At 35.9% G+C, this 27,303-nt stretch overlaps 1 protein-coding gene and 2 pseudogenes across 2 annotated transcripts; all 3 read left to right on the forward strand.

Moving 5' to 3' along the window:
- Positions 1-1,290: 1,290 nt before the first annotated feature.
- On the forward strand, positions 1,291-4,193 carry LOC120198644 (annotated as a pseudogene).
- Positions 4,194-4,799: 606 nt separating this feature from the next.
- LOC120197836 lies at positions 4,800-27,294 on the forward strand. Of its 2 annotated transcripts, none has more exons than XM_039199233.1 (2): positions 4,800-5,154; positions 27,260-27,294. In XM_039199233.1, exons 1-2 carry the CDS (start codon positions 4,815-4,817, stop codon positions 27,274-27,276), a joined length of 357 nt encoding a protein of 118 aa, XP_039055164.1. In that variant the 5' UTR covers positions 4,800-4,814; the 3' UTR covers positions 27,277-27,294. The 2 variants fall into 2 exon arrangements, with proteins under 2 accessions (XP_039055164.1, XP_039055165.1); XM_039199234.1 differs by lacking the exon at positions 27,260-27,294 and adding an exon at positions 5,238-5,283.
- Positions 26,777-27,189, forward strand: LOC120198602 (annotated as a pseudogene).
- Positions 27,295-27,303: the final 9 nt, after the last annotated feature.

Consider the following 27,303-nt stretch of genomic DNA (forward strand, 5'->3'; position numbering starts at 1 on the left):
AAGGGGATGATATTGAAAATGATGACACCTTGGCTTAAACTCCAATGTCATTTTCAATGTTAGTTATCAGTTATGAGGGGGGAAATTGCTTGATTTCTCTGTTGCTTTCATCTTTCGATTACTCTCTCAATCCTAAACCCATGTCCCTTTCATTTTTGGAAAAATTAAATAAAATAAAAGAAGAAAACAACATAAAATTACATTAAAAAGTATTCCTCAAATGTATATGCAATCAGTCGGTGATAGATACAATTATATTTTAAGATACAAAACATATAGTCCTTAAATTAATGTTTCATTTATATACAAAAATTTATTAATTGACCGAGTGATAAAAATATTTATATTATTTCACTTTATATTAATTTGAATCTTAGTATTTATCTCTAAAAAAGTAATATATTTAGTTAATTAAAAAATGTTTCATTCACGTACAAATGTTCGTCTAAACCCTAACTATATTTATTTGAGGATGTCTAAGGAAAAAAATAACTTAATATAAGGTTAAGAAAGACGCTACCGAAAGTGTTAATATTTTTTTTAATATTTTTAGTAGAGTACTACCTAAAATGTTATTTTTCTACCGAAAATATTAATATCAAACGTTACCTAAAATGTTAGTTTTTTATCGAAAATGTTAATATCAAAAATATTCATTTGAGATAACGAAATTAAAATTTCCGGTAGAAAAAAAATAGCATTTTAAGTAACACTCTATCGAAAATATTAAAAAAATATTAATATTTCCGATAACGTATTTATTTAACCTTATATTTGGTATTATAATTACCTCCCTATTTGTTGAATAACAGATAAAGTAGGGTTGTTTTAATTTGGGACTTGGGGATTTACCAAACAATCCCTTGTACCCATAAGGAATTACCGAATTGGTCTGCCGTTCATAGTATTCCATCTCGATGTTACCCAGGAGGCAAAGTCATCTCTTTTTCCATTATACATAGTATTCATCACAATGATGGATGATTGGTAAGTCCGTCGCCTACACGGCTCCTCCAATTAACTTACTTTATCATTAATTTTCAAACATACCCTGCTGATCGTTAAGATTTTGTTTGTTTTGATTTGGTTAAAAATTTCAAAATAGGAAAAAAAAATGGGAAATGTGAGGAGGTCTTTAATAGTTTTAGAGACGAAGAAAAAGGCTCTCCTAGTCATGTCTTTGTGCAGGCCTCAGTAATCATCACCAGCTACTCCCCCACGTATAAGAACATAAAGCTTCTGCCTTTTTTCTGAAGGGAAAAAAACCCACACTAAGTTTTCTGCTTTTTTTGTTACTTCTATTTTACCCCATTGAAGTAGACATGTTGGCAACCTTATGGATGGAGCTTTCACCAACCAAGAACAAATAGGGTCTACCAAACAGCAACAACAACATCATTCATTACCAGTTCAAGCCTCATATGCCTTTGCCAAAGCTAAAAGCTAAGAGCTTTTGGGTTTCCAAATCTTTTAGAAGGTTGTGTTACAAAGCTAAGGAGTCCAATTTTTGTTGCTCACAAAAGTTGGAGTGTAGTGGTATGATAGTTAGCAACTCTGTTTTTTGTCCTTCACCTGCTCCGTCTGAAGAACAGCCAGCTGAAATGGAGCGTTTGGTTGAGAAAAATGGAAGCTTTGAAGAGAAAGATGAAAGCTTTGGGGAGAACGGGGTTCAAATGGGGACATTTGGCGAGTTGCTTGAAGAAAAGGGTCGTGAAAGCAGTTCAAGTTCCGATTTTTTAACATCTGAAACAACAGTTCAAGAGGAGGAACACAGTCAGAGTAGTTCAGAGGAAGGGACAACTTCATCACCTTCATTAGGATGGCCTGTAAAGGAAAATGCCGGGGAAGAAGACTGCACCAGCACTAATTGTAGTGAAGATGGAAAGAAAGCCCCATTGGATAATAGGAAATTAGAGAAACAAGGTTCTACAATTTCAGGTATTATTATTGATATCATGTGATTATTATGTCTCACACCATTTCCTTGCTTGAAGTTTAACCATTTGTTTTAATTTGTTTGGTTAATGGGGTTATAGAGATTGAGTTGATGAAGGAAAGATTTGCAAAATTGTTGCTTGGAGAAGATATGTCTGGCTGTGGAAATGGTGTTTGCACAGCCTTGGCTATTTCAAATGCCATCACCAATCTTTGTGGTATGATATAGTTTTCATCAATTCTTTTTGACAATTTGTCCATGTGGGAATTTGTTTCTTATTTTATGTTGGTTAATTGCCATTGACCTTTTTGTTTGATTGTTATTTCCCATTCATTTCCATTTTGAAGCTACCTTATTTGGGCAAATATGGAGATTAGAACCAGTTCCTCCTGAGAAGAAAGCAATGTGGCGACGAGAGATGGAATGGCTTCTTTCTGTTAGTGATCACATTGTTGAGCTGACACCTTCGTGGCAGACTTTCCCGGACGGAAGCAAGCTCGAGGTATAGTTTTCCCTATAAACATCTCCCAGGATTTGAAATTTCGATATTAGGTCGGTGTTTGAGTTCTAGGGAGCAAGTTCTATCCAGTGGAAGATTTGTAGCTTAAAATGGCAAATGCCGTTGGTGATGAAATACACCCCAAGAAAAGCTACTAAAAAAGTTTTATAATCGTGTAATGTATAGTCTAAATAAGTTAGTATATTGCACTGTGTTACATGGATATGGTTCTTGTTGTGATTGCAGGTCATGACTTGCAGGCCTCGTTCGGATCTTTACATTAATATTCCGGCTTTAAGAAAATTGGACAACATGCTTCTTGTGAGATCCACTGTCTTTATGACAATGTACATATCATTCTGATTGGAGAGTGTTTTTTTATTATAACATTATTTTTGCAGGAGATATTAGATAGTTTTACCGATACCGAGTTCTGGTACGTTGACCAAGGGATTCTAGCCCCAGAGGCTGATGGATCAACCTCTTTCCGGAAAGCCCTTCAACGACAAGAGGAAAAATGGTGGCTGCCGGTCTCTCGAGTGCCGCCAGGGGGCCTCCATGAAAATTCAAGGAAGCAGTTGCAGCATAAACGTGACTGTACAAACCAGATCCTAAAGGCTGCCATGGCAATCAACAGTATTACTCTAGCTGACATGGATGTCCCTGAATCATATTTGGAATCTCTTCCAAAGGTAAAAGAGAATTAATAAATACTAGCCATTCTTCATTCTATTTTCTTCTATTAAAACTTTGGTGCAAACTTGTTTCAGAATAGCCGAGTGAGCCTAGGAGATCTCATATATCGCTATATTTCATCGGATATGTTTACACCTGAATGCCTTCTTGATTGCCTTGAGCTATCATCTGAGCATCAAGCTATAGAGATTGCCAATCGAGTGGAGGCCTCGATATATTTATGGCAGAAAAAATCAAACTCCAAACCTCTCAGCACAACACGGTCCAGTTCAAGGTCGTCATGGGATTTGGTCAAGGACCTAATGACCGATGCTGACAAGAGAGAGATGCTTGCCGGTCGAGCAGAGAGCCTCTTGCTTTGCTTGAAGCAACGTTTCCCTGGTCTTCCCCAGACCACTTTAGATATGAGCAAAATTCAGTATAACAAGGTTTGTGTCAATATTTCTAGTTCGAGTTATGTTCTTATGAATTCTTTTAATTACAAAATTCATGCTGATGAATGAACATTACGGTGGTTATCAGGATGTTGGGAAATCCATTTTGGAGAGCTACTCGAGAGTTTTGGAGAGCCTTGCGTTCAACATTGTTGCACGTATTGATGATGTGCTCTATGTAGATGACTTGACCAAGCATTCGGATCAGTTCTCTTTGCTTTCCAGGATTGGTGTTATCGGTCAGAAGAGTCTCTCAATCCCATGCTCAGTGCCCTTCCCCAGCACTCCTTATAGAACAGCATTTTCGACCCCAAACTTTTCACCTGCACCATTAGCTACCCCTTCCAAGGGTAATAGATCACCGTTTCTCTCAAACAGCAAAGTTCCTCAGCGTGGGATGAGTGTGGCAAAGGTCTTGACAGATTATCTTAGTATCGATTTAAAGCCAAAGGAATACAGTAATTCAAATGAAGGAACTGAATCCGGTTCAACCGTAGGTAAAGAAACATCGGTATCTTTTGAACCTCTAACAGAGGCAGCGAGCTTACCAAAATTGGAGTCAGTTCCAGAGAAAGAGCCCTGAAGCTGGACATCACGAGCCAATTTTATTTTTTGTTTTAAATTTGGTAGGAATAGGAAAATGCTTGAGAATGACAAACATTCACCCGTTTCTGTAAATGTTAAATAAGTGGAGTGATCCATGCTTTCTTAGGGCATCGTTTATGGTCTCAAAGTGGATCATGGCTGAACATTCTATGAATCAAATTCAGAATAGGAAAAATAACCTCTTTTAGTATCTTTTATGTCCGTTTTACGGTTTATGTTCGAGGTTCGTGGCTGCGCCTCTTTATGCGAATAGCCAACGTTAAATGTAACTCTTAATGTTAATAAAGATGGGGGTAGTTGATTGTAAGTTGATTACACGTTGCCAAAAAAAAAAGGAAGTTTGATTGGAGCAGGCACTGTATTGGGTTGTTGTTGGCAGAGTTTAAGAAATACGGGGATGAAGTGGCTAAATGGCAAGCTTTGGTCGGTTTTACAGTCGTTGAGATGATTCTGAAATCAAAGTGCTACTATTATAAAATTGTCTCTTATTATAGTGCTACCTCCATTATACCATTAGTGCCTGGTGCTTTAATTCCATCTCATGCTCAAGTTTCAGTTATAAATACCCAGCTTCGGAATCGGTAATCTGCATTCAGGTTCAGGTTCAGCTGAGTGTTCTTGGATTTGTTCAGATAAGATAAAAATGGCAGCCGCATTGAAACTTATGTGTGTTATGGGATTGATTGTGCTCATTAGCATTTTGGAGATACGGAAGGTTAATGCAGTAGGGGAATGTGGAAAATCATCTCCTGATAATGAGGCAATGAAGCTAGCCCCATGTGCCGAAGCAGCACAAGACGCGAAAGCTCCTGTTTCAGCCGCTTGCTGCGCACAGGTGAAGAACATGGGCCAAAATCCGAGCTGTCTCTGCGCGATTTTGCTATCCAACACTGCTAAAGCATCCGGAATTAAGCTCGAGAACGCCATAACCATCCCTAAACGCTGCAACTTCGCCAACCGTCCAGTCGGTTACAAATGCGGACGTGAGTCATGATTTTTCATTGTTCCATATATTCTTTTACACTTCCATTTCCAAGTTCTTACACCACAACTGTTTGTTTTGCAGCTTATACACTTCCTTGAAGTGAAAGTTTGGGGACTGGAAAACTGATGCCGGAGCTCACTTGTACTACTGAATTTGTAGCTTAAGCTTACCTTTGTACGAATAAAAATAGCCCTGTTTATATTATTATATCCAATCTTTATGCCTTTTATTATCATCGCCTTTTGAATCACATGCATGGATGTAACATGAAAATCCTAATCAACTTTGATAAAAATAAGTAAAAAATGGGTTTACATAATCTTTCTTCCGACATAAAATCATGCGTTCATCCTTGTGTATAATTATGATAGATTAGATTGTCGTATAATGATGGACTAAACTGTTATCTGTATATATTTTCAATTAGAAATTTGTAATTGGAAAAAATAACACTATTAAAATTGGACAATCATTTAAAATAATTTAACATTATATATCTCCACATATGAGAGAAATAATATTACACATAAGATACATATATATATGTCGCAACCGTCTTTAGGTTGTGCCTCGGAATTGGGCTTCGACTTGAAAAATATGGATTGGAGTCGTCACCGATCATTTATTTAAAACAAATGGGTTGATCGGATACCCTATTTCTTACCTGATCTGCGTCTTTCCAAAGATGTGTCGGGTTCGGGAGTCGGTTACGGTCAAGAAAGGATTAGCACCCTTGAACCGTCCTTTCGGTACTACGTAATTTCCAGTTGTCTTTGATTAAGAAAATTACAAGTTAAATTAAAAAGGTAAAATTTGATCCGAATTACTTACCCTTAATGAGTTTACAGAAATACCCTTAAAAATAAGATTTTAAAAGAAAATAATAATAATAAAAGAAAGTAACAAAACTAAAGAGTAAACCAAGGAAGTAAATGAAACCAATAATAATAAACATAAAATAATTGGATGGAAAAAATGAAATTGAATAAAATAAAATAAAATAAATGAAGATAAAATATATATACAAAAAGAATAAAAAAGGTAAAGTGTTTTTTTAAAAGAAAAATAATAATAAGAGCAAAGAAACTAAAAATATAATGAAAATAAATAAATAGTATAAATAAAATAATAAAATATATATATATAAAAATATAAAAATGTATGTATAATATAATAAAATACTAAATAGTAATAATAATAATAAATAAATAAAAAATAAATATACATATAATATTAACTAAAAAAATAGTAATTATAGAAATATAAAATAAAATAAAATAAGAATATATATATAACGTTAGGAAAATATAGTAAAAAAAACATAGTAAATAAGTAAACATAAATAAAAAATAATAATATAATATATATATATATAATAATAGAAAAATAATATAATATAACGCAAAGAAAAATGAAAAAAATTATAATAAATAAATAAATAAAATATAATTAAATATATACATATATACATATAAATAATAAGGGTTAAATTAAAATAAAAAATGAATTAGAAGTCAAAATTAAAAGCCAATCGAAGAAAAAAATGACAAAACACGCGGATCCACACGACCCGTTTATAAAAATCCGAATAGTTTTTCAAAAACACAATCCTCGGGGACTAGATCTACGAAAATAGATCTCGAAAACGCCCCCGTTCATCGGCCAAAAACACTTCTCTCAGTTTTGTTTCGAAATCAAAACACAACAAGGGTAAGGAAAAAATAACATGCGAATGTATGAACTTTACCTTTCAAAATATAAATGCTTCGAAAAATGGGTACGAGTTGCTTGTAATTTTTTGCTTGGTATTTCGTATATCCTCCTCCGAATGTGTTACAATAGTGAGTTACAATGACTATTTATAATGCTTGTGGATCCTATCTTTAGGAGTTTAAATAATAGTAGAACTCTATCCTATTTTTAGGAGTTTGAATCCTAGTAGGACGAAAAAGTGTGTTGACAGCTGTCCCTCTTTGCCCATAGTCGTGTAACGGGGATAGGGCAAAGATTAAAAGACACACTTTTCGTCCAGTGGAGTTGAAAATGACTCTGATGTTTCAATTGTCTAATTGAGTTACGGATGACTCCTCCATCGTGAAGTCGAGTTCATCTTGAAATGATATGAAATTGAAGCCGTAGTTCGAAATTTAAATCAGCACGTGGCTTCCCGTTGCCCTTCGGTCTTCTTCTCGGTTTAAAGACCTTGGATCGGAATCGAACTGAGAAATCTTCATTGACAGATAGCTTTTGCTTGAAAATGGTTGCTTGTTACTAAAGCACGGTTAACCCAGGTCCTCTTCTCGACTTGAAAACCTCGACTGCAACTGGAAAGTAGTGCGATTGATGTGTCATCGAGCTGAATGGAATCGAACTCGACAATTTTGATGGCAGATAACCCTTCTAGCCTTGAGTTATGCTGTAAATGATGTGCCTTGGAGCTGAGCGTAGTCGAACTCGAAGGTCTTTGTTGATAGATACTCCTTCTTTGAGTTGGATATCCTTCGTCGTGAAGTTGAAATCCAATCTAAAGATGGATGATGCTTGTGAGCACGATTCCCTTCGTCGTGAAGTTAAAACCGCGGGTGGCCCTTCGTCGTGAAGTTGAGCCTGAAATTGGATATCCTTTGTCGTGAAGTTGAAATCCAAGTAAGTAGCATTGTTTTGAGTCCAATATCCTCCGTCGTGAAGTTGAAATTGGCTCTGGAACCGGGAAATTATTTGTTGACAACCAGCCGTCCCTTCGTTGTGAAGTTGAACTTGTGTTGTCTCGAGTCCAATATCCTTCGCTGTGAAGTTGAAATTGACTCTGAATGAATTTTTTTGACAATCAGCGCCCTTCGTCGTGAAGTTGAGCTTGTGTTGTCTTGGGTCCAAGATCCTTCGCTGAGAAGTTGAAATTGGCTCTGAAATTGGGAAGTTGTTTATTGACAACCAGTGGTCCCTTCGTCGTGAAGTTGAACTTGCGTTGTCTTGAGTCCAATATCCTACGTTGTGAAGTTGAAATTGGCTCTGAAATTTGGAAATTGTTTATTGACAACCAGCGGTCCCTTCATCGTGAAGTTGAACTTGCGTTGTCTGGAGTCCAATATCCTTCGTTGTGAAGTTGAAATTGGCTCTAAAATTGAGAAGTTGTTTGTTGACAACCAGCGGTCCCTTCGTCGTGAAGTTGAACTTGCGTTGTCTGGAGTCCAATATCCTTCGCTGTGAAGTTGAAATTGGCTCTGAAATTGGGAAGTTGTTTATTGACAACCAGCGGTCCCTTCGTCGTGAAGTTGAACTTGCGTTGTCTTGAGTCCAATATCCTTCGCTGTGAATTTAAAATTGGCTCTGAAATTTGGAAATTGTTTGTTGACAACCAGGGGTCCCTTCGTCGTGAAGTTGAACTTGTGTTGTCTAGAGTCCAATATCTTTCGTTGTGAAGTTGAAATTGGCTCTGAAATTGAGAAGTTGTTTGTTGACAACCAGCGGTCCCTTCGTCGTGAAGTTGAACTTGCGTTGTCTGGAGTCCAATATCCTTCGCTGTGAAGTTGAAATTGGCTCTGAAATTGAGAAATTGTTTATTGACAACCGGCGGTCCCTTCGTCGCGAAGTTGAACTTGCGTTTTCTGGAGTCCAATATCCTTCGTTGTGAAGTTGAAATTGGCTCTGAAATTGAGAAGTTGTTTGTTGACAACCAGCGGTCCCTTCATTGTGAAGTTGAACTTGTGTTGTCTTGAGTGGCACGATATCCTCTGTCGTGGATTTGAAATCGTGGATGTTTGGCTTCGAGCTAGATATCATTCGTTGTGAAGTTAAAATCTACTCTCGAGCAAATTGTGAGTTCGAGAGAAACTTTCAATATGTCGAGTTGGTCGAAGTGTAGCTTCTTGCTGCTGAGTTAAACAACCAACATGAATCTTTAATGGTGCTTTTGAATCGAGTATCCTTCGTCTTGAAGTCGAAACTTGACTCTAAAAGCTGCAAAAAATTATGTATGTGGAAAATGATAAATATGATGCTCTAAAATGTATGCATAAGATGCATGTAACATGAATTAGTTATATTTTATCTCCTGAAAAAGGTCTGAAATGCCCCAATATTTGATGTTGAATCTTCAAAGATGCCCCAAATGTTCCTCATTTCTTGCTTCAGTATTGATTCTGAGCATGAGTTTTATGGTTCCATGTCATTTACCAAGATCCACTCTAGAGAGACTGTCTTGTTTGAAAAAAATGTTTTTCTTTCTCTTTTATTTTCAAAGTTATGAAAATATCAATTAAAAGAGTTTTGAAAAATGTTTGATCCAAATTTTTGAAAATATTGTCACTTTCACGGTTTTACAATTGAGACGAATCATAAACTAGAGTTCATCGGATATCAAAGAATTAATTATATTGTTAATCCTTCAATGAATTATAGCTCTTTGACAAGTGCCAAGATCAAAGCTATTTTTGGGAAGTGGTTAAGTAAGGAAAGGATAAAAAAAATCTCAGGTTATTATGTTTGGTCAAAGGTTTGGCATTTTATGCTCAAAGGTTTGGCATTTGATGCTCATAGGTTTGGCATTTGATGCTCAACGGTTTGATGGGGTAGCTTGCATGCTCCTCTACTGGAAGTGTTCTCTGACTCCCAACCTTCGTGGTCACACTAGGGTTGTAAGATGTCGTATCAAGGAATTTGTGTGATTGCCTCAGTTGCACAATTTTTATATTCGAGCCGCCTTTTCAGGTTTTCAACTCGAACCCTCCTTTGGTTTCAAGACGTTATTCAGGATTTACGTCTTGAACCCCCCTTTGTTATTTTTCTCTACCATGCATTAATTACATTGTTTTTTGCAAACAAAGATTAATCCTGATGGGCGGGATGAAATCTGAAGATAATCTCTTATGTTTAGAAATCCATGTATGATTAGAAAGGACTTTTAAGGCACGTAATGTATGTCAGGGTTCATGGTTATGAAAGAAAAGGATAAATAGGCCCAAACAAGTGTTTCAGTGTGTTGAACCAAGGATCAATTCATTCTGATGCCTTCAATCATGTCATGCTCAAAATGTCTCTCTCTTGATTCTCTATGATCTTCGAGTGAAGTGATTCAGTGATTCGGGAATGATTGTGCTTGATCAATCTCATAGTTTGAAGCTTGATGTGCCATTTCAAACAAGTGTTTCAGGGTGTTGAACCAAAGATCAATTCATTATGATGTCTTCAATCCTGCTCAAAATGTTTCTCTCTCTTGATGCTCTATGATCTTCAGTGAAGTGATTCAGTGATTCGGGAATGATTGTGCTTGATCAATCTCATAGTTTGAAGCTTGATGTGCCATTTTTTTTAGGGAATCTTTGCATGTGCTTTTGTCCCTTTTTTTTTTCTTTTTGTTCTTGTTTCTCTTTTTTCTTTTTTTTTTTTTTTGCTTCTTTTCTTTTTTGTTCTTGATTGGATCTTCGCACTTGCCATTTGGTCCACGTTTTGGTATCTCATCTGAATCAATGTCTTCGCTCATGTGAGCATATTTCTTCCACCTTGCCCCCCAGTGTGGAGGGTGATCCTTGGTTAGGGTTGAATCAAAAGAAAAATAATACAGGCTCAAAAGGGGACACAAGGGATATATTTTTTTCTCCTGTTGTGAAGGGATAAAGAAAGAAAGCCGTTCATCATTTCATACATTTAAATCTTCACAGAAGAGGTATCCCCATGGGGGATAGATTTTCAAGATTAATTCTATTCACACGAAAACAGTGTAATTAATGCATGATAGAATTATTTCGAATGAATTTTTCTTTTTTTTCTAGATGTCTCAATGTTCAGGCTCCCGCGAGATACCTCAAGTTGGTTCTTTAGAAGAATGCTCATGTTAAAATGAACAACTCAATGCCTTGGGTTTTAATGGTAAGAAAGGTTATTTTTGAGTCTAAAAAAGACAGTGGTGTGATCTTATTGACTCAAAGAAAGGTGTGGGTGTATCAAAAAGATAAAGGTAATGTTCAAGAATTTCAAAGGGAGGTAATGTCAAAATTTGGTCTTTTTGGTAATGACCATGAGTTATTTTGGGTAAAGAATCAAGGTATTTTATTTTGGGGTTTGAGACAGGATAAGAAAAGACTAACCTTGCCATATGTCAAAAATCTATAATTCTTGAAGAATTAAAAGAATCCTTAATTCATTTAATATTCGAAGAACTAAAGATTAGAATTTGTTCAATTGCTCCACCTTAGAAAGTAGCATAAATTCAATCCTTTAAAATATTAAGCAAACGATGAAAGATTAGAGACGTGTTTAAACAAAATAATCCTCTAAGTGCAAATGGTATATGCCATGCCCTCTTCTTCGGCCGTTTATGCCCCTTAATCCATCAGGTTTTGGATCTTGCGCTTCAGTGCCTTATAGTTCTCAGAGGAATGTTTGGGGCTTCTTATGTGGTAACACCTAACAGCTTCAACATCGTAGTCCTTAGGATATGGGGATTCTTTTCTTAGATCATCCTGGCCGGCTTTGTCCTACCATCAGCTGATCAGGTTCTTTAATGTTACAATCTTGCTTCCATGTGGTTAAATCCACTTCATCGAGTCCTTCATGACTTAATTTCATATTTGTGAAAATGCTTGAAAATGTAGATGAAGATGCAAAAATGCAAAATGCAAGAATGCATGAAATGTTTGAGGCATTGATCCAGAAAAGTGTCCATTATTATAAATAATCTTTACTTAGACAAAAATGTTTTATCTTATAAGAGACATAAAAACGATCAAAGGTACATTCGGACTAAATCCTATAGACCCTGAACAGCTTCTAATAGATTGACAAGTCTTCTGTCTTCATCTGTCACTGGTTGTATACCTTGTCGGACCATTCCAGCTTCCCTTGCCAGGCCGTGTAGATGACGAGCTGCCTTCTGTACTTGATCCAGGAAGTCTCGAATGACTGCATCTCTGGCCTTCACCCTTTGTTGTGCTTGCTCCCAACGAAAACGCCACTGTAAACCTCCGTCGAAGAGCACTATCTGAAGCTCGCTCACTTTCTTCTTGAACCCATCTACAATAGCTTCTAACTCAGCTATTGTTTTGTCATTTCTCTCATGTTGTTTCTCCATATCAGCCATCCAGATTCTCAAGCATTAGTTTTGATGTTGACTGTCTGCTAAGCGCCTCTGGGCAGTCTTCATCTGTTCCTTCCAAGCTCTCTCATCAGGCCTTTCGAACTTTCTTTTCAGGCTATGAGCTTCGTCTTTCCAGTATTCAGAAGCCACTTTCAACTTGGAGTTATCCTTGACTTTATCTTGATACCCATTTCTCAAGTCTTCGAGCTCAAAACAGACTTTTTTCTGTTCTTTTTCAAGTTTATCTGCTCGATCTTTCTGAAAGTCGACATCTAGCTTCCACTGATAGTGCTCAGCTTCAAGCTCCTTTACCCTCTGCTTCAGCTCGTTATTCACAGCTTCAAACTCTATCTTGGCTATCTCAAGTTCTGAAAAGACGGGCCTGAGATGTTCTTCCAGGGTTCAGGTGTCCTCACAGTCTGGCACCGGGATATTGTCCTTTTTTCTCAATCTTCGCCACTCCACATAGTCCAGAGTAAGCATGTTTCTGGCAGCTACAACATCCATCCGGAATACTTTCCTCCATGAATTGAATGCTTCCTTGATCATCTTCTTATAGTTGTCACTGTGATACTCAAACTCTGATTTAGCTAGTCCGCATGTTGCTGGGACAAACTGACATGCCCCATAATGTCTAAGTGCTAACAATGGAGCATACCCAACTGCATCCCAAAGTTCAGGTAAGGTCATAGTGTTAGAGTCCCCACATTGGAAAAGAACGACACTGAGAAACAACCAGGGGGCTCTCCAAGTAATATCTCGGTCTTGATAGATGAGTGAAGACTTTCATCCACTTCTCTTTTGAAGTTCCTTCATGCCATTTCATGGTGATAAACTCTCTCAAAGGTGAATACGTAGTGCTAAATCGGCGGTAGGCAACCCAATTAGTCTTCCAGAAGTGGTTGTGAATCCAGACTTGAAGGAGCTGAACACATCCTGTAACACCCCCAACCCATACCCGACCCGGATATGAGTCAGATATATTACATTGACTTTAAAACACAACTCTTAATAAATAATAGTAAAATATTTGATCTTATATTAAGAAAATACAATAATATACATACTGTAATATAAGTTTACCAAAATATTCAGAGCATACACAACTTAACCCTTTAATTACATGCCAACTGCTATTTACATAACATGATGACCTACTGATTAAGTTGCTTCTGATCTGATGGTTGCAGGAGTAATACTGTCAAGCTGCTTCACCTGTCTCGTCTAATTCCTCGGATCCTACGTGTGAAACACTCACACGCTAAGTCATCGACTTAGTGAGGCAATAATAATAACAAGGCAATGTAATGTAATGAAAATGTCAGGATCATATGAGATGAGATGCAAACATGTACTTAATCAATGTAGTATACTTCATCAATATCCATACCTGTAAGCGTATGACTGTAACATTCATGAATCTGTATTAATAAGTTTATTGGCCCATGATAGCATATTGAGAACCTAAGGTATCGGAGTAATGTGAGGTTGTGCACTATGCTGTCACCACAGCTCGTATAAATGCACCGAAGTGCCCCGTAGAATTGCACCGTAGTGCCATATAATGATGTCCATAAGGACCACATAGAATTCCTTAAGAATCATATACATATACTAGGGATCAAGTATGTGTCTTTCAAGACTTCACACATGTTCCAAAGAATATACATATGTCCCAAAGAACCGCGTAGACCCTCTACCCTTGGCATGCCAACTATACCTATAGTTCTCATCTACATAACATGGGCTTTTACATTTCACGTAGTCTATATCGCGTAGACATGTAATTTCTTACCTTTTCACATAGCTCATAATTTTTCCCACATATTCATGTCATATAATGCATTTATATGAACTCATGTCATGTCTCATAATACAAAATATGCTCATGTATCAAAATATAAAATCTAGACTTATCACAAGTCTAGAATGTAGGATATTTATAATCATGCTATGCATATGCACTCACCTATACTTCTTTGCCTTTTCCTCGATCGATCCTACTTGTAGATTGTTCCCGAACTCGTGTAGGCTCGGTATCTTTACTTGCAAGCTCCACGTTTGGAGAAGGAAGAGAAGAAGATAAGAAAGAAGGAAGAAGAAATGAGAGAATTCTGGAAACCTAATGCTCCACGTGGGTTCTCATATATCCCCATAACATTTTTTTAATTATAATTTTCCTTACAAATGACCATTTGGTCCTCACCTTCATTTCATATTTACTAACCTTTATTTTTAAACTATATAATTATTCTACTTTAATCACCAAATGTTGAAACTTTGCAAATTAATCACTAACCCAGCATGGAGGATGTTACAAATCTCTCCCCCTTAAGAAAATTCGTCCTCGAATTTTTCATTGCACGAACAAATGAGGGTATTGATGTCGCATATCCTCTTCACGCTCCCACGTTGCTTCTTCTACTCTGTGATTTCTCCACAACACTTTGACCAAAGGAATAGTCTTGTTCCTCAATTGCTTAACTTCATGGGCTAAAATTTGAATCGGTTCTTCCTCATAAGTCATATCCGATTGTACCTCGATCTCTTCTGGATTTACAATATGGGAGGGATCCGATCGATATCTTCGAAGCATTGAAACGTGAAAGATATCATGTATCTTTTCCATCTCAGGTGGTAAAGCTAGCTGATATGCTACCGGTCCTACTCTCTTTACAATCTCATAAGGTCCAATAAACCGGGGACTCAATTTTCCTTTTCGACCAAATCTCAACACCTTCTTCCATGGGGACACTTTTAAAAACACTTTATCTCCAACTTGAAATTCAATTTCTTTCCTTTTAAGATCAGAATAGGACTTTTGCCGATCAGAGGCCACTTTGAGGTTATGCTGAATTTTTCGAACTTTCTGTTCTACATCTTGAATTAAATCCGGACCAAGAACACTTCGGTCTTTGAGTTCATACCAATTTAATGGAGTACGACTTTTTTTCCATATAATGCTTCATATGGGGCCATCTTTATACTAGACTGATAACTATTGTTGTAAGCGAACTCTGCCAGCGGTAAATACTTTCCCATGATCCTTTAAATTCCATTACGCATGCTCTCAACATATCTTCCAATATCTGAATAGTTCTCTCTGATTGCCCATCAGTCTGAGGATGAAAAGCCGTACTAAAGTTTAAACGAGTCCCCAACGCTCCATGCAAAGATTTCCAGAATCTAGAAGTGAATCGAGGGTCTCGATCAGAGACTATGGAAACAGATACTCCATGCAATCTAATAACTTCTCTAATATACAGTTCTGCATACTTTTCCATAGAGAAATCCGTTCTAACAGGGAGGAAATACGCTGACTTAGTTAATCGATCAACAATTACCCAGATTGATTCTCTTTTGTTCGGAGTCAAGGGTAACCCCGAAACAAAATCCATCGTAACATTTTCCCATTTCATTGAGGAATGAAAAGCGGTTGCAATAATCCTGATGGAACTTGATGCTCGGCTTTCACTTGTTGACATATCAAACACTTAGACACAAATTCGGTGATGCTTCGCTTCATCCCTGACCACCAAAATCGATCCTTCAAATCCATATACATCTTGGTTCCACCCGGGTGCATCGTTAACGGACTGCAATGAGCCTCTGTTAATATTTCTTTCTTCAAGTCGTCATTGTCGGGTATAACAATTCTTCCTTTACAATATAGATTTCCATCTGACTTAATCTCAAAGTCTTTAATCTCTTTGTTCTTTACTTGTTCAATTCTTTTCAAACACATTTCATCTTTACCTTGCAATTCTCCTATTCGTTCTAACCATGCTGGTTTAAGGGTTAATTCCGCACAAAGACCACCGTCTCCCGTTAAAGATAATCTTGCATCCATAGCTCGTAAAGCTGCAAACGTCTTTCTACTCAGAGCATCTGCTACCACATTAGCCTTTCGGGATGATAGTCAATTATCACATCATAATCCTTTAAGAAATCTACCCATCTACGTTGCCTCAAATTCAATTCTTTTTGAGTCATCAGGTACTTCAGGCTCTTATGATCCGTATATAAGTAACAACGCTCCCCATAAAGATAATGACGCCAAATCCTAAGAGCGAATACTACAGCAGCCATTTCTAAATCATGAGTGGGGTAATTCCTTTCATGTGGTTTCAACTGTCTCGATGCGTACGCTACCACTTTTCCTTCTTGCATTAATACACACCCAACTGTTATGGGATGCGTCACTGTATACTACAAAATTCTTGCCAGATTCCGGTTGAACCAATATCGGAGTTTCCGTCAGAATTCTTTTAAAGCTTCGAAGCTTTTGACATTCAGAAGTCCAAACAAATGGTACTTTCTTTCTCATTAGCTTTGTTAGAGGCAACACAATCATAGAAAAATTCTTAACGAATCTTCGATAGTAACCGGCAAGTCCAAGAAAACTCCGAACTTCAGACCATTCTTAGGAACTTGCCAATCCATTATAGCTTTAACTTTCTGAGGGTCTACTCTAATCCCAACTGCCGAGATCACATGCCCTAAGAAAATTACTTCGTCTAGCCAAAATTCACATTTAGACAATTTCGTATAGAGATTTTTATCCCTGAGAATTTGCAAAACTAGCCTCAAATGTGTGCTGTGCTCTTCAATGGACTTCGAGTAAACCAGTATGTCATCAATAAAGACAACAACAAACTGGTCCAGATAGGGCTAAAAATCCTGTTCATGAGATCCATGAAAGCAGCAGGTGCATTCGTTACTCCGAATGGCATTACGATGAATTTATAATGACCATATCTCGTTCTGAAAGCTGTTTTCGGAATATTTTTCTCCTGGATCTTCAATTGATGATAACCCGAACGTAGATCAATCTTCGAAAATACCGAAGCTCCTTTTAGTTGATCAAACAAGTCATCAATGCGCGGAAGGGGATACTTGTTCTTGATGGTCACCTTATTGAGCTGTCGATAGTCAATGCAAAGACGCATTGATCCATCCTTCTTTTTAACAAATAACACCGGAGCTCCCCAAGGTGACACACTTGGTCGAATAAATCCTTTCTCTAGCAACTCTTGTAATTGATTCTTTAACTCTTGCAATTCTTTCGGAGCCATTCGATAAGGTGCCATTGCAATCAGAGTGTTCCGGCATTATTTCAATTTGGAATTCTACCTCTCTATCCGGAGGTAATCCTGGCAATTCAGCAGGAAAAACATCAGGGAACTCTTGAACTATTGGAATTTCCTCTAACCTTTTCTCTTGAGCTCTTGAATCAATCACATTTGCAAGAAAACCCTGACATCCTTGTAGCAATAATTTCTTGGCAGACATCACTGATATTACATTTGCTAAAGGATTAAACTTTCACTGCTCACACTTATCTCTATTCCTTCTGGACTTTTCAGAGTTACCTTTTTCAATCTGCAACTAACATCTCCATAATAACGGAACAACCAATCCATTCCCAGAATCACTTCAAACTCGTCAAAGGGTAATTCCATCAGATTAGCAGGGAATTCAATTCCCTGAACCTTTATGGGACACCCCTTACAGACTTTATTCACCGGGCACTATGGCCTAACGGAGTTGTTACTATAATCTCATTACTCGTAGCTTCTAAGGGAATCCCCAACTCCTTTACTAACTTACTTGTAATATAAGACTAATTAGAACCCGGATCAATCAGTACCAATACTAATTTATCATACAACTGAAAAGTACCTGCTATAATATCAGGGTCATCACGGTCTTCACTTGTCTTTAGGTTGTATGCTCGAGCAGTGGATCGAACTTCAGGTTGAGCAGAGAATTCAGATGGGTTCCTTCCTCTGCCTCTTCCTCGTCCTCTTTGTGAGGAAGAACCAGCTCTTCCAGATGGTGATGGCTCACCAACAATCAATGGACAATCCCGGACAAAATGTCCGGCATCTCACATCGAAAACAAGTCCCAACTGCCATACGACAAGCTCCATAATGGTTTTTCCCACAATGCTGACACTGTCTCCCTTGACCCGGAGTAGATCTCCCAGCACCAGATTCCACTGACTGCGTCTGTCTAGGTCTTGCCTGACTTGCTCCCCTAGCAGACGATGCAACTGATTCTGATCTATTTGTGATCGAAATCCCGAGTCTTCCCCTTTTTGTTGGTACTGAGCTAGAAGAAGTAGTCGTCCTCTTTGATGTCTGAACTCTTGAGTCCCCAAATCGTTCATTCTGAGCCCTTTCAAGAGCTTTTGCACGATTGATCACCTCCTGGAACGAGGAAAGGTTTAATACTATCAACATTTCTTTAAGTCTAGGGCGCAAGCCCTCCACGAACCATTCACAAGCATCTTTCTCAGTAGGCACAAGCTCAGCTGCAAACCTGCTCAGCTTATTAAACTCATATTCATACTCATATACAGAGCGGCTCATCTGCTTCAAATTCATAAACTCCTGCTTCATTTGTCGGATAAACTGATCTCCAATATACTTGTTTTTAAATTCTTCTAAAAACAAAGACCAAGTCAACTGGTCGGTTGACATCCTCATGGTGACGTTCGTCCACCATATCCTCGCCTGACCCTCAATAAAGACACAGCTCCATCTAATTTCTCCACTTCGAACAGTGGAGACCATCTAACATGATTTTCAAATCATTCAACCAAAGATCCGCTGACACTGGACCTTCCTCAGCTTCTCCCTTAAATTCGGGAGCTCCTAAACTTCTCAACTCTTTTGCTACATTAATTCTTGGAGTTAGTGGAGCAGGAGGTTGAAGACGCGTCAGAATAGCGTCTAACGTTCTGAAGAACGTATCTTGATCTTGCACAGGCACTCCTTGAGATGCATGTTCTTCACCTTGCCTGGCTAGGGCAGGTGAATTACTGCTTTCAGCATGCCTATCTTCTCCCGCTTCACTTCGGGAGCTATTATGTCGGACATCTAATAAGAATAAACACATTATTCTATTAGCAAAACAGCATACTCATACTATACCAGATCAGAAGTTCTCGCTATTTGTTGGCATGTATTCCATTTAAAGACTCTATAGACTCTGGTTTATGCCTAGAATCGGCTAAACCATAGCTCTGATACCATTAAATGTAACACCCCCAACCCATACCCGACCCGGATATGAGTCAGAGATATTACATTGACTTTAAAACACAACTCTTAATAAATAATAGTAAAATATTTGATTTATATTAAGAAAATACAATAATATACATACTGTAATATAAGTTTACCAAAATATTCAGAGCATACACAACTTAACCCTTTAATTACATGCCAACTGCTATTTACATAACATGATGACCTACTGATTAAGTTGCTTCTGATCTGATGGTTGCAGGAGTAATACTGTCAAGCTGCTTCACCTGTCTCGTCTAATTCCTCGGATCCTACGTGTGAAACACTCACACGCTAAGTCATCGACTTAGTGAGGCAATAATAATAACAAGGCAATGTAATGTAATGAAAATGTCAGGATCATATGAGATGAGATGCAAACATGTACTTAATCAATGTAGTGTACTTCATCAATATCCATACCTGTAAGCGTATGACTGTAACATTCATGAATCTGTATTAATAAGTTTATTGGCCCATGATAGCATATTGAGAACCTAAGGTATCGGAGTAATGTGAGGTTGTGCACTATGCTGTCACCACAGCTCGTATAAATGCACCGAAGTGCCCCGTAGAATTGCACCGTAGTGCCATATAATGATGTCCATAAGGACCACATAGAATTCCTTAAGAATCATATACATATACTATGGATCAAGTATGTGTCTTTCAAGACTTCACACATGTTCCAAAGGATATACATATGTCCTAAAGAACCGCGTAGAATTGCACCGTAGTGCCATATAATGATGTCCATAAGGACCACATAGAATTCCTTAAGAATCATATACATATACTAGGGATCAAGTATGTGTCTTTCAAGACTTCACACATGTTCCAAAGAATATACATATGTCTCAAAGAACCGCGTAGACCCTCTACCCTTGGCATGCCAACTATACCTATAGTTCTCATCTACATAACATGGGCTTTTACATTTCACGTAGTCTATATCGCGTAGACATGTAATTTCTTACCTTTTCACATAGCTCATAATTTTTCCCACATATTCATGTCATATAATGCATTTATATGAACTCATGTCATGTCTCATAATACAAAATATGCTCATGTATCAAAATATAAAATCTAGACTTATCACAAGTCTAGAATGTAGGATATTTCTATAATCATGCTATGCATATGCACTCACCTATACTTCTTTGCCTTTTCGATCGATCCTACTTGTAGATTGTTCCCGAACTCGTGTAGGCTCGGTATCTTTACTTGCAAGCTCCACGTTTGGAGAAGGAAGAGAAGAAGATAAGAAAGAAGGAAGAAGAAATGAGAGAATTCTGGAAACCTAATGCTCCACGTGGGTTCTCATATATCCCCATAACATTTTTTTAATTATAATTTTTCCTTACAAATGACCATTTGGTCCTCACCTTCATTTCATATTTACTAACCTTTATTTTTAAACTATATAATTATTCTACTTTAATCACCAAATGTTGAAACTTTGCAAATTAATCACTAACCCGGCATGGAGGATGTTACACATCCAATGAATCTACCTCCACCAGCTCTTTGGCAATGGTTGAGAGACCGAAAGGTCTCGGCTAAGATGGTTGGTGTTGGGTTGACTCGTTTCGGAAGTTACTCAAACAGTTCCACCACGGCTACGTCAATGCATCCCAAAATCTTCGGAAAGATGATCAAGCCATACAGACCTAGTGTAAAAAAGGTCTATAGTCTTCCATTCATCAGGGTGGTCATTTATTAGTTTCCTTATGTGGATCCACTGAATTCCTTGCCCGTTACCTTTGTTTCGGAGTCAGTCAGTCACCCACTTTTCATCAACTCCTACAATCTTAGCCAGTCTGTTCTTGAAAGGCTGACTCTTGATGTGTTTGAGTAGGCTCGCTCCAGTTTAATGCTTTCACAGTGCAATAGTATAGTATACTCCTCGATGGTAGGTACCATGTCCTCTTGGTTAAAAGTGAAACAATTGTATCACGGGTTCCATAATTGAACCAAGGCTCTGATTAAGGGTTCACCGGTCTTAACATGAAGCAAAAGTGCAATGTCACCATACCACTGACTGAGCTTCTATTTTCGATCATTCTTTCAACTGTCCCAGATGTCTCGAAGTTCTTGCACATTGTTCTGTTTTAGGCTGATAGAGGCATAGCTAACAAGCTCTAACACATAACTTCCTTGAAGATTATCTCCATTTTCTTTCTGAGTCTTCTCGGACCATAGTCGTACCTCGGGGTTTTTAATCTCCTGTATTACAACACCTTTGTCCATTAATCCAGATTATTTATGGTTAACGAACACATTTTTTGGTGGTTCAACACCTCTTTTGAATGATGCAGATGATGGAAATAAAATAAAAGAGAGGAAAAAAATTGAAAAGAGTTAGTAAGGTAAAGATAATAATCAAAGCAATCATGAAAATAAAAGTCCTACCCCACATGCTAATTATTCCTACCCGGACATGATCTCTATCCCGCAAGTTGATTTTGAACAAGTCCTAACGCATAAATTTATAGTTCACATGTTTTGAACAGAAAGTAAAGCAGAAAATAATTTTGGCATCCTAGGGTGTAAAATGAGGTTTTGGGGTGGGCCCTAACTCCTTGTAGTCTCTGGGTTTAGGTTCTAAAAAAAGGTACTCGAGTTCTCCTTGTTGGTGCCCCCTTGGGCTTACCAGACCCTTAGTCCTAAACCCATCACAGGATTGTGTGGACTAAGTTAAACTTGAGAGGAAACATTCCCTTATGCCCATACGGAGAATAAATTCACACGAAGGCATAAGGTATATGAATCCCGAAGGTTACTTGTTAGGCCCATACGATGAATAAATTCACACGAAGGCGTCGCTTTCACCCCACTTAAAATGGTTTCGGAGCTCGGGTATAGAGCCTTTGGATGAAAAATCTTTAAGGGCTGAAATCATTAAAAAACGGTCAGTACAACTATTTACTCGAAAATATAATCAAAAGTAAGTAATAAGGATCGAAATGTTACCTTAAAATTTAAACTTACCCTTTTCATTAAAAAGACAACTGGAAATTACCTTAGCCTGACTCACTTACCTGTGTCCCCAGCGGAGTCACCAAGCTGTCGCAACCGTCTTTCGGTTGTGCCCCGGAATTGGGCTTCGACTTGAAAAATATGGATTGGAGTCGCCACCGATCATTTATTTAAAACAAATGGGTTAATCGGATACCTTATTTCTTACCTGATCTGCGTCTTTCCAAAGATGTGTCGGGTTCGGGAGTCGGTTACGGTCAAGGAAGGATTAGCACCCTTGAACCGTCCTTTCGGTACTACGTAATTTCCAGTTGTCTTTGATTAAAAAAATTGCAAGTTAAATTAAAAAGGTAAAATTTGATCCGAATTACTTACCCTTAATGAGTTTACAGAAATACCCTTAAAAATAAGATTTTAAAAGAAAATAATAATAATAAAAGAAAGTAACAAAACTAAAGAGTAAACCAAGGAAATAAATGAAACCAATAATAATAAACATAAAATAATTGGATGGAAAAAAATGAAATTGAATAAAATAAAATAAATGAAGATAAAATATATATACAAAAAGAATAAAAAAGGTAAAGTGTTTTTTTTAAAGAAAAATAATAATAATAGCAAAGAAACTAAAAATATAATAAAAATAAATAAATAGTATAAATAAAATAATAAAAAATATAATATAAAAATATGAAAATGTATGTATAATATAATAAAATACTAAATAGTAATAATAAATAAATGAAAAATAAATATACATATAATATTAACTAAAAAAGTAGTAATCATAGAAATATAAAATAAAATAAAGTAAGAATATATATATATAACGTTAGGAAAATATAGTAAAAAAACATATTAAATAAGTAAATATAGATAAAAAATAATATAATATATATATATAATTATAGGAAAATAATATAATATAACGCAAAGAAAAATGAAAAAAATTATAATAAATAAATAAATAAAATATAATTAAATATATCATATACATATAAATAATAAGGGTTAAATTAAAATAAAAAATGAATTAGAAATCAAAATTAAAAGCCAATCGAAGAAAAAAATGACAAAACACGCGGATCCACACGTCCCGTTTATAAAAATCCGAATAGTTTTTCAAAAACACAAGCCTCGGGGACTAGATCTACAAAAATAGATCTCGAAAACACCCCCGTTCATCGGCCAAAAACACTTCTCTCAGTTTTGTTTCGAAATCAAAACACAACAAGGGTAAGGAAAAAATAACATGCGAAGGTATGAACTTTACCTTTCAAAATATAAATGCTTCGAAAAATGGCTACGAGTTGCTTGTAATTTTTTGCTTGGTATTTCGTATATCCTCCTCCGAATGTGTTATAACAGTGAGTTACAATGACTATTTATAATGCTTGTGGATCCTATCTTTAGGAGTTTAAATAATAGTATAACTCTATCCTATTGTTAAGAGTTTGAATCCTAGTAGGACGAAAAATGTGGATTAGGAGTCGCCACCGATCATTTATTTAAAAATAAATGGGTTGATCGGATACCCTATTTCTTACATGATCTGCATCTTACCAGAAATATGTCAGGTTCGGGAGTCGGTTACGGTCAAGGAATGATTAACACCCTTAAACCGCCCTTTCGATACTATGTAATTTCCCGTTGTCTTAATTAAGAAAATTGTAATTTTAAATTAAAAGGTAAAATTTGATAATGAATTACTTACCTCTGATTAATTGATGAAAATATCCTTAAAAAGTCATAAGATGTGTTAGAGGGAAAAAATGAATAAATGAAAAAAATGAAGAATAAAAATAAGTAAAAAAATAAAATAAAAGAATAAATAAATAAATAAATAAATGAAATATTAAAATACATATATATATATATATATGAGTAAATAGAAAAATAATAATCATAACAATAATGATAGTAATATGAAAATATAATATAATATAAACAAATAAAAAAACCAAAAACAAAAATAAATAAATATATAAACCAAATATAAAAGTATACAAACATACATATATACGTATAATGATAAAGTAAAAAAAAAATTAAATAAAGATAATTACAATATATATATAGTAATAATACGCTTATAAGTAAAATATTTAAATAAAATATATATATATATATATATAATAAATATAGTATTAAAAAATAACCAAATGAATATAAATAAAAAAATATATATGTATATATAATAATATATAATGTAAAAAAATCAATTGAAAATCATTTAAAAAAACATACGTATATATATTTATATAATGACAATAATGTAAATAATAAATAAATAAAAATATCTATACAATAAATAAAAGGACTAATATAAAGAAAAATAAAAATTGGGGCCAAATTTGAAAGCAATTAACGTCGATATTGCGCATTAGGGGGATAAAAATGAACACGCCTCGGGGTAGATCTAGGTTCAAAACTTCGAAACCCCACCTATTTTTGGTCGTCGGCGCAACCCACGTTTTGGATTATTCGAACCAAATCTCAAGAAAAATAACGTGCACATGCGAGAAATGAATGAATCAAAAAAAATGCTACCTTTTATTTCTTTTTCAAATCGTTTACAATAGTTTTACTTTTGTACTTTCCGTGCTTTCCTCTGTATTTTGTCTGTAAATCTTGTGTTACAATAGTGAGTTATAATGGCTATTTATAGTGCTTGTGAGTCCTATCTTTAGGAGTTTAAATCATAGTAGAACTCTATCCTATTTTTAGGAGTTTGAATCCTAGCAAAATTATATCTAACTTTTAGGAGTTTGAATCTTAGTAGGACGAAAAGGTGTGTTGACAATATATATTATAAATAAGTTAATATTTTGTCCAAAGATTAATATTGATGGAGTATACCTTTATTCAACTTTAATTCAAATAAATAAACAATATTATGGTTAATATTATTGTCTAAAAACGTAATATTAATGTTGTGTTTGATATCTCGAGAAGTAACTGTTATTTTGAATTATTATTATTATTTTTGATTTATTTTTATTTATGAATATTGACATGAACTTATTTGTATTTTATATTCAGTTAGTTCATCTTTTGTCGTCACAATATCTACTAATATTAATTCTATACGTATGCTTAATTGGACTAATTTTGAGGAATAAAAAAGAACTTTATTTATAGTTCTTGGTTGTATGGGCATAAACCTTGCACTAAAGGAAGAACAACATGTATCTCTCGTTATGACAAGCATCCTTAATGGTAAAAGAGATTTGTATAAATCTAATAATCATGAAGAACGTCATTTCAAAAGCTTTAGGGAAACAACACCGAGATTCTTTAGAATAAGAATTTCTTTGAAGAAATTGAAAAATATTTTATCAAAAACGCTAAGGTTGAACTACTAAGCGATCTAGGAGTTATAAGATTTATAATTCCACGATTAAGAATATTTTTTTAGATTAGAACTGTAACATTTTTTTATGATGTTAAATTTGAGGAGAAAAACAAGGTTAGAGCCATTACTTTTGGGAATGAATTAAACTTTAACTTAGTTGCTACTATCACTTTTGATGATTGGTCAGAAAAGTGATTATAGAACTTTAAAAAGACAATATTAAAGATTAGATAATTGTTTAGAGAACAAACTCAATAATTTCAAGAACAAGTATCATTAAGGAGGTCTATGAGAGATTAAAAAAACATTATTTTAGATAATTACATTGTATTTTTTAAAAGAAATGATGATGATAATGAATTAGTAAAAGATGATTCAATTAATTTTCGCCAAATCATTTCGAATTCTATATCAGTTTTGTTTACCGTTAAAGTGCATGCATTTGATTTTGATACATGGAATAACAAGGAAATGATAATAAGAATCGTTATAAGTAGAGTAATATCCGGCCTAACTGGTAACCTTGACCAATCATTTCAAATTGGTTAGTTGTATTGAACTGGACTGAAGCTATTGGCTCGTACCGTTGGTGAAGTAGTCACTTGTGATTGCTTTTTTCTTTACTAGAGGCGGTTGGTAGGGATAGACCGAGAGATAAATAGAGACAGTCGTTCCTTTAAATTTAAAATTATCATATATTTTAGATTTTTCTATGTATTTTATATTAAAAATATTTTTTCATTCCCTAAAATTTTATAGATGTGCATCCTAAAATTTTAAAGTTTCACTCTCCCTACCGGTTGCATTGTAAAGTGGTTCACTAAAAAACGAAGTAGTTGATTACACATAGCCAACAAAAAATACCCTGATTTGAACAAGCACTTTATTGGGTGGTGGTTGTTGGCAGATTTCAGAAATAGTGGGATGGATGAAGTGGCTAAATGGCAAGCTTTTGACGGTTTTACAGAGTCGTTGGGATGATTACATATGGTGGAATACTTTGATGTATGATGGGACTTAAACGAGAAGTAGATAATTTATTCTTAAATCAAAGTGTTACTATTATAAAATTGTCTCTTCTCATAGTGCCACTTCCATTATTTCGGTAGCTTGGTTCTCAAGTTTCAGTATAAACTGCATTCAGATTCCAGGGCCAGGTTCAGTTGAGTGTTCTTGGATTTGTTCAGATAAAAGAAAAAATGGCAGCTGCATTGAAACTTATGTGTGTTATGGGGTTGATTGTGCTTGTTAGCATTTTGGAGATGGGGAAAGTTAACGCAACAGGGGAATGTCGGAAATCATCTCCTGATAATGAGGCAATGAAGCTAGCCCGTGTGCCGAAGCCGCACAAGACGTGAAAGCTCCTGTTTCAGCCGCTTGCTGTGCACAGATAAAGAACATGGGCCAAAATCCGAGCTGTCTCTGCGCCGTTTTGCCATCCAACACCGCTAAAGTATCCGGAATTAAGCTCGAGAACGCCATAACCATCCCTAAACGCTGCAACTTCGCCAACCGTCCAGATCAGTTACAAATGCGGACGTGAGTCATGATTTTTCATTGTTCCTTATTTTTTTACACTTCCATTTCCATGTTCTTACACCGCAACTGTTTGTTTTGCAGCTTATACACTTCCTTGAAGTGAAAATTTGGGGACTGGAAAACGG

The sequence above is a fragment of the Hibiscus syriacus genome, unplaced genomic scaffold, assembly GCF_006381635.1.
Source record: "Hibiscus syriacus cultivar Baekdansim isolate YM2019G1 unplaced genomic scaffold, ASM638163v2 tig00117056_pilon, whole genome shotgun sequence".
Lineage (NCBI taxonomy): Eukaryota > Viridiplantae > Streptophyta > Magnoliopsida > Malvales > Malvaceae > Hibiscus > Hibiscus syriacus.